The 13,869-nt window shown below is 45.4% G+C and overlaps 1 protein-coding gene across 11 annotated transcripts in view; it reads left to right on the top strand.

Annotated features, from left to right (window-relative positions):
- BLTP1 (bridge-like lipid transfer protein family member 1) overlaps positions 1–13,869 on the top strand; it is a 2,946,455-nt gene that overhangs the window by 99,740 nt on the left and 2,832,846 nt on the right. For all 11 annotated transcript variants that reach the window (XM_069631149.1, XM_069631145.1, XM_069631146.1 and 8 more), the window contains exon 5: positions 3,791–3,855. In XM_069631149.1, coding sequence (XP_069487250.1) covers positions 3,791–3,855 — 65 coding nt within the window. The remainder of the gene's footprint in view (positions 1–3,790; positions 3,856–13,869) is intronic.

Below are 13,869 nucleotides of genomic sequence, written 5' to 3'. Positions count from 1 at the left end.
GAACTAAGAAGGGATATCAAAGTTCTGTTAAATAGGCACGCTGACGTCCCAGGAGCTAACCAAGATCAGATTAAACAATTAAAAAGGGCGTATAAAATCTGGATTAGAAATCGGCGTGCGACCCAATATCAATATGATGGGGAGGCCATGTTAAAAAAAATCATCCTTAAGTCAGCAGCAGGTATATGGGCATTATTAAATAATACTGGGTTGAAAATTCAACATTCACTACAGGTTAACTCCATTTCGCATGAATCTTGGAATGATTTTTATGGCATTATATATACTTCACCCTTTACTAATCTTGGTTTAACATGGGACAGCAGTGTGGCTAATCATATTGTCAACTTTGATAGAGAGGATATATTGTTTCTTATATCCAAATTGAGTGAGTCTAGAGCAGCTGGACCGGATGGATTACACAATGTCACGATCAAACAGTATAAACATCTATGGGCAGATATTTTGTTTGACATGTTTAATCACATTATGCTTACTGGCCTGGTGCCACCGAATTGGCAAACATCAATTATTCTTCCGATTTTTAAGAAAGGAGACAGAACGGACCCAGCCTCATATAGACCTATTGCGTTGCTGGACTGCCCTGGAAAAATATTTGCCCGATTGATCCTGGGTGAATTTAACCGCTGGTTAGATCAACTGTGCCTGCGAGATTCCTTTCAAACAGGTTCTGTCCGTGGACTGGGTACTGCTGTTAATTTGATAACTTTGAAAGCCATTATCCATTTGAATATGCAATGCAACCAGGCAATTTGCATGGCCTTCGTTGATTTCAAGGCAGCTTTCGATTTAGTCCCGAGGGAACTATTATTCAAGAAACTAATGGATGCAGGGTGTCCATGGAACATACTTAAATGGATTATCCAGTTACATTCCAATACATCCATTTCAATTCGCCTCATTAACGAGGGCCTGTTGTCTGAGCCCATACAAACTACGAGGGGATTGAAACAAGGATGTTTATTGGCGTCAGCCTTGTTTAATTTTTTTCTATTAGATTTTGGTTTATGTATTGAAGGTTTGATTGTTGATTCTCCTAAACTACAAGGTGTAGCTATTCCTTGGCTCTTATACGCCGACGACACCCTCCGGCCTATGTAATATGCTAAGTGCCTTGGATATATATGCGGAACGAAATTGCAGTAGTATCAACACCAATAAAACCCAGGTAATGCAATTCGGCAGTAATAAGGGTCGGAGCCAGTGTCGTTGGCAACTACAGGGCACTAATCTGCAGCTTGTAAATTCCTATATCTACTTGGGAATTTGTGTCTTTAGTAGATTTTCGGATAAAACACAAGATCATCTTTTACAATCGAAGCTTCAGAACGCATTATCTCAACTCCAACTAATTCGGGCAAAATATTGCAAATTTACTATTAAACCATTGGTTATAAGCAGAAATTTGTGCCCACCATCTTATATGGATCTGAAGTGGAGATATGTTTAACATATAAATACTGGGCTAACTTCGAAAGCAAGTTTTGGAAAAGAGCGCTTATGCTCCCTAATTCTGAGTCTATTTCAATCATTAGATATGAATTAGATCTTATATCACTCTACGCTGCATTTAAATGGAAATTCTGTCTTTTGTTTAGAAAGTGCATCATGAAAGAGAGCACTAATGGGTTACTCGATATTATATCTAACTACCTATTAGCAGCAGAGGAGAACTTTCCAACGAAATGGCGGGCTAATATCTCAAAAATATTGGCAGGCGCTGACATCTCGGAAGCCTTACTCATTCATTAAAAACCCCAACAAAGCGAAAAATAAATTATGGGAATCAGATTGGATCAAAACCCGTGAAGCGTGCTTGAAAATAATTAAATTTGAGTCAAACCCTTTTGCCTTAAAAAAACAGGGACATATAGAAAAATAATGGCCCACCAGAGAAATTTTGTTTAGATGGAAGAAGATATTAGTTCAAACTTGTCGATTTTGCCATCAAGGGGTGGAAACAATGAAACATTTAGTGATTGAATGTGTCACCCTTTTACCATCTAGAATAATGTATTTTAAGCATTTGATCAACAAGCCAATAGTGATGCATGATGAATTATGGTCAATGTTATTCCAAGGCCACTCAAAACAACTGAGGTACGCCCTTGTAAATTTTCTAAATGCTTTAGAAATCAAGTTGCCAGAAATAGATGCTATTGAAACAGCTTAGTTGTGATGATTACATGTATCTTATGCTGGAGAATGAGCCTTGTTCTGATTGAGTAATAATTAATATGTAACATGTTAATAGTGAGCTTAACAATTGTATAATTACTCCTTCTTTTTTTTTTTTAACTCTGTATTAATGATTGGAAAAACGGATGTATAATTTTACATTTTAAAAGTTTGTAATGTCATGATTATCTTCTCTTGTTGAAAGGTCAGGTTTTACTGATCAAAACAACAACAACAAAAAAAAGGTGGTCTCTCCATTCCATTTAAACCAGGAAATCTGCCTGCTGGTGTTCTTTCCGAACTTGCAGTTAGAAGCAGAAAGGACTTTGCCATCCTTGGACCTAAAGAGAGTGCTCAAGTTCTATCTCTCTCGGACAAAATCTTTTCCGGAAGTCTGAGGCGTTGTTCGTCACCTTTGGGGGCTCGTCTCCCAGCACCCAGGCTTCCAACGCTTCTATCGCCTGTTGGATGGTCCAGGCCATTTCATAGGTTTACACGGCCATGGGTTAGGCGGTTCCTGCTGGGATCAATGCCCATGCAGTCAGAGCAAAGGCTACAGCTGTCGCCTTTCAGAGACCTGCTTCTTGGGAAGTCATCAGCAGGGCGGCTACTTGTGCCACTCTGTCTGCGTTCTGTAAGCACAGTTCCCTGGATACCAGCTCCAGGCGGAATGCAGAGTTCGGTCAGGTTCTGAAGAACCTTTTTGCTTCTTTATGAAGCAAGCTCTCACAGCTCCAATCGGTGGTCTTGTTCGGTGGAATCACCCACAAGGATGGAGGAAAGGGGATGGGACGGATGAGTAATTAAAGTTACTCACTGTAGTGATTAGAGTACTCATAGTCCTTAGTCCCTTTTCCTCCAGATGTCCCATCCACCTTTGCCCACTAGTATGTCAGTTGCTGAAATATTCAGCATATCCAGGTATTAAAGCAACTGATGTGTGGTGCTGGGGGGCGGGATCTCGGAGGGCGTTCCCACGTCCGGGGGTCACACCCCTGCACACTATACTAAATTTAAAGGGGAACCACAGTTTTTTGCCGGCAAAGATTCCAGTACCGTCCCATTTTGGGGCACTCCCCACAAGGATGGAGGAAAGGGGACTAAGGACTATGAGTAGTCTAGTCACTACAGTGAGTTACTTTAATAAATCCCTTGAAAAAAAGACAAGGTTTGATGTTGGTTAACAATTTTACGTCTCAAGCTGCTAGCAAGGCATCAAAAGTCACTTAACCTCAAAGTTCTTCACATACCCACAGCACACCATTTCTTACTTGCAAAGCATCAATTATCACTCACCGATGGCTAGTGGCGAGTACATATTTTGAGAACTGATTTTTGATTGCTTTGCAAACTAAGGAAACACATGATCGCATGTAGTCTGATTTACATGGGTTTAAAAAAGTGGAGCTTTCAGTAAGTGTAATCCTAATCCTATGAGACTGAGTGGCACAGTATGCTCTGTAGAGTATGATGTAGCATGGTTTGTATTTTAGCGCGTCTGATAATCTTGACCGTTTTGAGAAGCAGGTACCTTGGCCAAGATTTTATAATTGGGTTCTTAAGCTCTTGTTTGTATCTTCTTCGGATTTAGGATTCAAGATGGATTTCTCATTTTCCGATGGTGGAAAATGTATAACCCAAAGCAGAAACAGCATGGTAAGTTTCTGTTTTTATTCTGGACTTTAAGTATTTCACATTGTACCCATCATTTTGCAAATCGGTTGCGCTGCACGCTGCAGATATACCGAAAACACAAGTGATGTTTTTCTTGCTCAAAATTCTTGTGATTTTACTGAATAGAAGCTGCTTCTACTAATCTTGATGGGAAACAATTTATGGTTTTGCTGAATGTTAACAATTGCAAAGGATATATTGCCATTTCTGAAATTTGAAATAAAAAGGAGTCTGATATATCGTACAAAGTTAGAATTTACACAAATATACCGTTTTGACATGTGTATTTGTGACAGGTTCAGCATTGCATTTAATGTTTGCAGGTCACTGGAGGTGTGCGGACATCTTAAATGCAACATTCTGGGAAAACTGATATGTTTTTGTAATAACTTTTGCAGCAAGTATTCATGCACATTAAAAGAGATGTTTACCTCTTTGGGTCAGGCACTAATAGTAGGTTCTTCTACGGTACTACATGCACAACTGGTCCAACCATATCCATGGAGCTGTGTGGGAGAAAGAAGGGGAACTAAGGTCCTATGTCTCCATTTTCCATTTTTTGTCGGGAGTATTTTTACTCCCTGTTTTGATTTTTTGGCAAGGATTTGCATTTGTTTAGGGAGTAAAAGTGCCCGATACACCCCTTATCTGTGGGGTTGGCTGCACTGCTGATAGAGGGGCATGTGTGCTGGAGCAGGTTGGCAGGCCATTGACAGAAACCCGCTAGGCCTTTTCAGCATTAGCTTCTGACTGACGCATTCTTGTGTAAGAGCCCACTCTATTGTTTGCGTGGTGATGAAAAATGCATCACCATGCATGTATGCTTACCTGTGTTGACTGGAATGTGGCACCAAATAGAGAGCAATGCAGAACGCAGCAGGGCAAGGTCCTATAGACAAAAGCAAGTTGTGCTGTTCTGGAACTGGAAAATACTGTAAGGTGTTGACTTAAAAACAGGAAGCTAGAAAGGTAATCCAGGAAGCAGAACATACTAGTAAGCACACATTAGAAATCCAAGGGTTTAGGAACAAGGAACTTTTAACTAGAAATACAAAAACAGGAACAAGACTGGCCACAAAAGGGAGCACTGCAACAATGACCAACGATGGACTAAAGTAAACCTAGGCTTTTAAAGCTATCTATTGCATTCCTCGTGGTGTGAATTATTTTTGTGGTGTTTTTTTATTTTTATTTTGCTTCCACCTGCCAGCCACAGGTGTTCCTTATCCCTTACCTGCACTGGAAAAGACTAGCTATCTGGACAGTGTGGCCCAAAGAGCCGCCCCTCCAGATCCAGTGTATGGAGAAAGTAAAACCAGGTCATATACCATGTCTTGAAGACCGGATATGCTGGGAAGGGAATGCCAAAGGTTAGATTGCAAATGGAACTTGCTGTTTCTTTTAAATGATAGTTGCATATATCCAAAAGAAAATATGGAACTTGTGAGGTTTGTTATTAACCATAACATAACAACATGATGTATTCTGGATTACAGAATTGTGATATAAAGTGCTTTTCAAATAAAACTTCAGCTAGTCTGCTATTTTTCGTTATTTAAAAAAAATGTGTATGACTGTTGCCCAGAGACTATCGGACATAAAGAAAGTACTATATGTATTGCAAGCAATCTTCAATCGTGAAAAGAATGCCTTTGAGTTAGCACATCTATATCACATTGCATTTATTGTGTCATGCCACTAAGATGCCAAATGTGGCTGATTCATGTAAGTAGATAACACTTATCATGGTCATAGTGGTCATTGCGCTCACATTTCCACTCTGTTGGTGGTGCTACTGCCCCAAAATCATTGAGAACTCTTGACATGTTCCTAATAAAAGGATATTTGCCCATGCTTAATGATAATATAGAAGTTACATTTCTTAATGCTATTAGTTAAGAAGACACTATACAAGATGAAATGTTCAAGATAATGCAGATTGAATACTTGGGATGAAAAAGGTTATACATATATATATTTGATTTGTTGAAAGGTACAGTAAGACCTACCTGGAGATAGCAATAAAATTGAAGAAATAAAATATTTGTGAAAGTTGATGAGAGAGCTCAAAAGGAGGAAACATTTAATGCCAACAGTATTCATTTCTGATGTGCCATGGATTTACATGAACCACAGAAAGGGCAAAATCGCAGCCATAATTGGGAGATGAAGCAGTAACTTTGGGCATGTTAGGGGGTGATGGTGTGGGAAGACATCTGATTGGTTGATACACAAACACTCATAGAGATGTGTAAGGCAGTGCAAGTGTGATGTTCGCCTCTGCTGAGTAAGCCCTGTGACGCACTCTGTATCACTAACAAAGATGTGTTATGGTGTCTGTGAACTGGAACCACAATCCTGTGCGCTCTGAATGCCGTATCAGGTATTATTACGTTCAATGGAAAGATCCTGTGGAGGCAGTGGACTTTATCGCATTTTTAGCCTGTGGCCCACCTAGTAAGGGCTGCATGCTTTTCCCCTAAGGAAAAACCTAGAAATAAAGACAGACACCAGGGATAATAGAGTATTTTATTCATTGCAATGTGCGTTTTCTTTCTGCATATGTGCGTATGTGTTTTAAAATTGACTAGTCCATCCAGCCCAGCCAGGGGCTGGAAGGGTATTTTCAAGAAAGAAAAATTAAGAACAAAGGGACAGAACGCCCCTGTCCCCCTGCTCAAGAATGGGCTTGGCAGGGTAGAAAGGAGTCTAAAGAGGATTTAAAGTTTAAAGGGACAATTAGAAAAAAGTAAGAAGAACGAAGAGACCGTAGAAGAGGGAGAGAAAGAAAGGCAACTCCATGTACAACTGAGTATCGTCCACGTATGGACGTATGGATGGATGGACGTATGGATGGACGTATGGATGGATGGATGGATAAATTGCGATCTTTGAGGAGAGTGCACAGAGGCTCTATGTCCATGTTAAAAACGATAGGTGAGAGGATGGAGCCTTGGGGGACTCCGCAGGAGACCTCGAGCCATTCAAAACACAAGTTTATCTGGACCACCTGTTGGCTGCCTCACAGGTAGGAGGTAAACCAATTCAGGACCATGCCAGAGAATCCCATCCTGTCAGCAAGGAGGAAGAGAAGGATGCAGTGGTCGACAGTGTTGAATGCAGCTAAGAGGTCAAAGAGGACGAGGAGGCATAAGTCGCTCCTATCCATGATTTGGAGGGCATCATCCACCACCTGGATGGTGGCTATCTTGATGCTACACTTTGGGCGGAACCCTGACTGATAGTCTTTAGGAGGAGGAGTTGATCGATTCTGGCGAGGTAGTCATGAAACAACTAATTTCTCCAAGATTTTGCCAATAAACTGTTGCCCGCTTCGTCTGGATCTAGGGTTGTTTTTTCCAAAAGAGGTTTTATGAGACCAGTCATGAGGGAAGCATTGATAATGCTGAGGAGCACATTGTGCGCTGGGCTGGTCAATTGTTTAATGATTGAGGCCGGGATTATATCGTCATAGTAAGAAGTAGGTTTGAGGGAGGCAACCCACTGGCGCCACTGCTCCAACAGAGTGTACAGGGGGAAAAAAATCATAAACACAGAGGAACTGCCCTCATAACAAAAAAAGGATGGGGTACTTCTGTTCATGTGGCCGGGATATTCGATTTTAAGGATTTGGTGGCGAATATGGGAAACACAAGTAAATAGCACTGCTTAACGTGCACAAAAATGTGGGAAGTGTTTTGAGCGAACAAAGCTATGCAATTACGGAAATCTCTGATGAATTGCTTTGTATTGAGGGTTTTATTACACATATGAAAAAAGAGCTAAAAAGGGGATATGTGGGAAGGGAAACCACTACTAAAACTTATGTTGTGATTGACATAACCCATGAGATCCATGGCGGTGAATGGTTGATCGTTCCCCAGGTCCGAACAGACTAACGATTTGAATGAGGCAAAGGTGATACAGGAGGGAATATCGCCACCCGTTATCGCCAAGCTCGAGTGTTGTGTGGTTGGCAGAGGAGTTATTGCAAGAAAACTACGAACACTGTATAGTGGACGTGATGGAGGAAGAAAAAGAAGCACAGGTGCTGGACTTTGACATTTTTAACCAGAACAAGTCCAAAAAGGGGGGAGGGGACACATTTTAATTTGAAGTTTAAAAAAAAACAAAAACCTAAAAGCAGCGAAATGGAATGTTATGAGAGGTTCTTCATTACTTATCTTTACCCCTGTTAGAGAAGATCTTGGCTAACGTGCAACAACCTGGGATTCAACTAGCGGTAGAAAATGTACCAGTGGCACAGGAGCCATGGATGGTCGAAGTGGGGGCAGTAGGGGCCACTGGTTTTGAGAGGTCCCAGCGAACAAAGCGCGCTTGGCAGTTGCCTCAGGTGGTCAACACGAAGGCTACACTAGGGAGGGTAGAGGGGGGGAATCAGACCAAGGGTATTAAGACCACGCAGGTAACTGACCCTACGAGAAAAAGTCGGCTAAATACTGATGAGTTGAATAGGGAGAAAGAATGTAATGCTCAGCTTATGAATATGGGCTACAAAGGGCCCACAGAGAAGCCGTTCATGACCCTTGAGGAGAGAAGACGTACAGCATGTTCAGGGCTTGTGGCCATGCCAGGGGAGGGGAATTGTGGTTTGTTCGTGGTACCGCCCTTATCTAACAGATTGGTGTTACAGAAATTGCCCCTCGATCATGAGGTGGTGATCCTGAATAGAGCTAATGTTCTTTGTCTCCTCAAAAGAGCACCTGCTTTATCTCCACTGCGCTCTCAAGATATAGAGTGTAGAGTTTTGGAACGATTATTGCCTGGACAAGGCTGTGCTCCATTTTAACTCTAGCTTGGGGTTTTGATATATCTAAACTGAACCAAAAACAGCAGGATAGCTCTCCTCAAAGGGCCCAGCCACCAAACCTCCATCAAAGCTTTTGCCCAGATTCTGCCCCACCTCTTCAAATCAAGTGCTTTAGAGGGGAAAATACGTAAAGACGGTTAACTAATACTGCTACGTTGGTGGAGGAATTGAAGAAATTGAAAATTTGAGTGGGTTGACGGCTGCATTGGATATGAGGTACAGCTCAACCTAACAGTGAAAGTACCGAATATGCAGTCAGAGAAGTCACATTACTATCGTGGAACTGCGAGGGTTCTGCACATCTATTTTGAGATGGGAGCTGAATTTATTGGAGGTTGATGTGTTCTGCTTGCAGGAGACCTGGCTCCAAAATGCATCAAGGGTGGATGGGTGCACCCTGTTTCTGTCTCCTGCATATAAAGGCAAAGCCGGATGGCCTGCCTCTGGCTCAGTGGTGGGGATTAGTAACTCTCGGAAAATTACTCCAACAGTGTTTGCTCAATCAAATGCATTTGTTCTGGTGATACGGTTAAAATGGGATCCTTCTATTTATCCTTTGATGGGTTCCACGCTATTGCTGAACCGTTATTGGAACCCAGTGAAAATCTCCCAGGGTGATTTCTTCAATTTTATTGAAGATATTTTGTTCACTTTGTGTTGGGGAGAATTCTCATTACTGTGCTAATTCCCTTCAACCTTGGATAACCCCCATCTCTTTTGCTGGACTTTAGGACTTTTAATTTTAAACTCTGGCGTGAGTGAGACCTTTTTCTCACTCTCTCGTATGTTTTGACCTGATTTGGATTTTGTGTTTTAACAGTTTTTGGAGTCTGACAAACTCCATAGGCTTTTTTTTTTGTATTGTGACACATAGCACCTTCAGTACAGTGTCCCAGAGAAATACTTTAAGGTTTAAATAGCTTTTCTTGGGTGAACTGCAGTTCCCAAGAATAGTAAAGTGAAATGGACTTTACTTACCTTTTCTCTTTGTAGATCCAGCAGACCACATCTTATGTGGAGTGCTGGGGGTTACCTAGTAGCCCCTTATCCTACATTCTTATGTTACCCTCACTACTTTAAATGGCTGGTGGCAGTGGTTTAATTTTTCCTACCATTGTGCTTTTTTACTGCAGGTTGAACCCTCAACTGCAGTACAGCAAAATGGCGCTGTCTTCTTTTTTTGCCATTTTCTGTTTGTGAGGTCTTCCTTGGGTTTTACTGTGTGTGTCGAGGCAGATTTGAGCCCTTTGTTTGTCTTGCCTTTGGCGGGCTTCAACCCTGAAGCCTGCCTCTGGCTCCAATGCGTCTGGAAAGGAAGGATGTGAGGGAGGTTCCCGGAACTCCCCTGTCGTTTGTCTCTAAGAATGCCTGACTGGAACCAGTCCTGATTGGCTGGCTGGTTGTGCTTTCAGGACAGCCACCCTGCTGTGTGATTGACAGCCTAGGCTGTGCATGAATGGAAGAAACCTGCTTAAAAGGCGAAGGTTTTGGGACTAGAGGCAGAGTGGACCACTGGGAGAAACCACATGACGAAGAAACTGTGAACAAAGCTTGCTGTATCCTCCTGGACCTTTGAATTGCCCAGTGAAGCTCTGCGGCTGAGCTGAAACTCCTTTTTCATTTAGACAGAGAAGCTCTGGAAGGGACGACTACTCCCCTTGGCTTAGTGGGACCAACTAACCCCGAGATGAACTCCACTGAACTATATTTCCCGACTGGCTGTACTTCTTCATTGCTGGAAGAACTGAGTGCCAGGGGTCAAGTAATCCGTAGTCGAGTGAAACATCTGATGCAGTAACGAATCTGGCTTGAAGCTCCAGGAGTCTCCTAAGGACCCTCCAGAAGCAGGACGACCAAATCTCAAGTCCCCTCACCAGAGTGAAGGACCCAAGGAATGAAGGAAGCCCAACCGGTAACCCAAGATCCGCTCCGGTGCTGTTTGCTAAGTGCTGGAACCGCAAAGTGCTGCTGAACTGAAAAGAGCCTAAAGCTGCCGACGACCTCCCAAGTACCGCTGCAGGAGCCCTCCAGAGGTCCTCCCTCTTGTCCCCACGACTGAGGCTCAGGAAAACTGGGTCTGCACCGCTGTAGCAAGACAGAATCCAGCTGGACCACTCTTCAAACGAGAGGTACTGTTTAGGCTTGGGGTACTTACCTTATACTCCTACGTCCCGTCCCCTTTCCTCCATACTTATGGGACATCTATCCGTCCTGTGGGACGGGACTAGAGCACTTTGTAAAAAGCATCCCCAATTTTATTTTTTCAAAAATGTGTCCTTCCTCTCTTTCTTGCGCAGGGCCCGGCACGCGGCCGTAACCCCGCCCACCTTGGCTCCGCCCCACGCATCGCCCATCAGTCCTTTTCTCTGCTCGTTCGGGACTGGACGCACTTGCATCCTCAGAAGATTTTCTTCCCTTTTTTCCTCTATGGCTCTCGCTAGCGATCGTGTACTAGTCTGTCTATGTCGTTCAAACTAGACTTTCCAGATTGTTCATCGTGTCACCGTCGCTTCGCGAGGGTGTATCCGCATCCTCTTTGATTAGAGTGTTTGGATCCGGATCACCGTTGGGACTCCTGTTTTTACTGCGACTCCCTTTCGGTCCGGGCACTTCAACGTCGGTTGGAGCGGTGGGAGGAGGTGTTCCGGCGAACTCCTCCTTCGCATTTTCAGGAGTTCATCGACGAAAAGAAAAAACGCCCGGTAAGTTCTTTACTTTTCAGAGCACCCTGGCCGGGGGGGGGATACCTTTCCAGGTTCCTCTCGGGCCGGGAGGAGCGTTGATCGCTCTGTCATCGGGGATTGCTCTGAGGTGCCTGCTGGGCCTAATAATTGTACCAGAGTTTTCTCCGAGGGTCTCAGTAAGGGGCCTGTGGATACCGGAGCACTCTCCGAGGCCCCTCCTGTGGGGGCTGTTTGTAGACCCAGTTCTACTGAGTCGTGGGGTACCGGAGCTCGCTCTGAGGCCTCTCTGTCGGTTTCCCTCAAGAATAAGACCGGGGTGCGCCCCGAGGCTTTGGTGGGGCTTGGTGTCCCCTAACGGATGTTCGAGGCCCGCGCGGATAAGGCTGTTACCGGACATTGGTCCGAGGTCCCTCGTATAGAGGCTAAAGTTACCAACATCTGAGAGGCCTGACAAGGCCTAATCGGTGAAGGCTGTTTCTTACCGTTCCCGCTCTTGCGGCGACACCAGATCTGTTGAGGGGGCAAAGAAGGAAAGTTCTTCTTTTACCGGCTGTGCCGAGGTTCCTTATGTTAAGGCTAAAGTTAAGACCTCTGATCCATCGACTGGGACCCCTGCCTCACTTTCTCACGTGCCGCAGTTCCCCTCAGGCGATGACAAAATGGCACCCGTTCCCGCCACGACCGCGGCGGCCATTTTGGGTGCTACACCTACAACTATGCCATTGGCCTCAGGTGTAGGGCTCGGTTCTGTGGGTGAACATAGAGTTCCTTGTGCGCATCCTTATCGGCCAGTTTATGACTGGAATGCTCGGATGCCCCTTCCGCACAATGTTTCATTGCCTGCGGGTCGGCACCTTTGATTTATGTGGATACGTCGGTGGAGGGGCCGGTGTGGCACCCTTCCCCGTTACATCCCTGGAAATATCCCCCTCATGAGAGGCCTCCGCCGGTTCCAAAGCAGTCCCCGGAGGACGCCTTTTTCAGTGAATTTCAAACGCTCATGCATACCGACCCCATGAGGGAATATTTCAAAAGGGCTTTTTAGGGAGATATGTCCGCCCGCGCCTCTGGCTCCACCCGCTCCTCTGGTGGTTCGGCCGGCGCCTCCCCTGCCTACGGTGCCTTCTCCGACTCTTCCGCCTTTGCCCCCATTGTCCCCTGTGGACAAGGCAGCGCCTGACACAGCTCAGCAGGATTCTGACCCTGACCTGTCAGATGACGTGCAAGGCGATCAGGACAACAAGGACCTGCCCCGCTCTATTGGAGCTTTTCATGACCGGGTACTGGACATGATGTGCTTCTTAGATGTTCCGGTGCCCGAGGCACCCGCTCGGCAGGAGGGTGTGCTTTCTGGGGCGTTCACCCTGCCTCCTTTGGAGCGTACCAGCCTGCTCTTGCAGAAGGACGTTCTGGCCGAGGTCCGCAGGGTCTGGGAAAAGCCACACTCTGGACTTTTCGTTAATAAGAAAATTGACACGCGATACAGGCTGCATTCTTCGGAAGAGGTGGCCCTGTCGTCTTGTCCGCCCCCCTCCTCCACAAAGGACTGTAAAGGGCTGCGGCCACTTTACAGTCCAGGGCTGCAGCATCCTCTTCCACGACGGCTACTCGGGTTCTGGGAAAGGAGGATAAGCTCCTTGACTCCCTTGGGAGAAAATTTTTCGCCAACTCGGCCTTGCAGCTCAGGCGGGCCAATGCCGAACTGGTGTTAGCGGGGGGCTAATATGCGGATGTGGAAAGGTCTGTCGGAGTTTGAGGAGTTCATCCCCGTCGAGAAGCTGGAAGACTTTAAGGCGGGTTTATCCGACGTCAGGGTCTTGGCCCAGGATCTCCTGGAGGCTGCGGCTCATCACGTAGACACTTCGGCTCGGGGCCTTATGCTGGGGGTTGATGCCTCACGGCAGGCTGCATGCCACTAAATTCTCAAAAGAAGTGCAAGACAAGGTGTTGGACCCTCCGTTCGATGGTAAGGAGCTCTTTCATTCTACAACAGATGTAGAGCTCACCAAGACGAAGAATAGCACCCAGACAGCTAAGTCCTTGTCGGTCCTTGTTAAGACCCCTTTCAAAACCCAGAGACTGTTGTCGCAAAGCTGACCCTCCTCTGGCTTTAGGGGCTTCCTTGACCGGAAATCTCGCAGAGTGGATACCCCTTTGGGGAATAACCGCCGTAGGCAACAACGGACTCGGGTTTTTCTCCCGCTCCTCAGCCGCCTCCTCAAGTTCAGGTGGCAACACCACCGAAAAACCTACAAAATGAGGGTTCTCCGCGCTCGCACGAGACCCCGGTGGAAGGACGCTTTGCGTCTCATTGAGAGGCGTGGCAGACCATCACCGAAGACAGATGGGTGTCAGTCGCTCTGGCGGGCTTCTGCTTACCCCTAACCCCTACCCCACCCTTCAACCCTCCTTTTCAGCTGTCTGGCTCTCCCTCCCGCAAAGCCGAGGTTCGGAAACTTCTGGCCCTCAGAGCTGTGGAAA

The sequence above is a fragment of the Ambystoma mexicanum genome, chromosome 6q (assembly GCF_040938575.1).
Source record: "Ambystoma mexicanum isolate Mex_15411 chromosome 6q, UKY_AmexF1_1, whole genome shotgun sequence".
NCBI classification, from domain to species: Eukaryota; Metazoa; Chordata; class Amphibia; order Caudata; family Ambystomatidae; genus Ambystoma; species Ambystoma mexicanum.
Note: the sequence above shows the minus strand (reverse complement) of the source record. Positions and strands in the feature narration are given on the sequence as shown.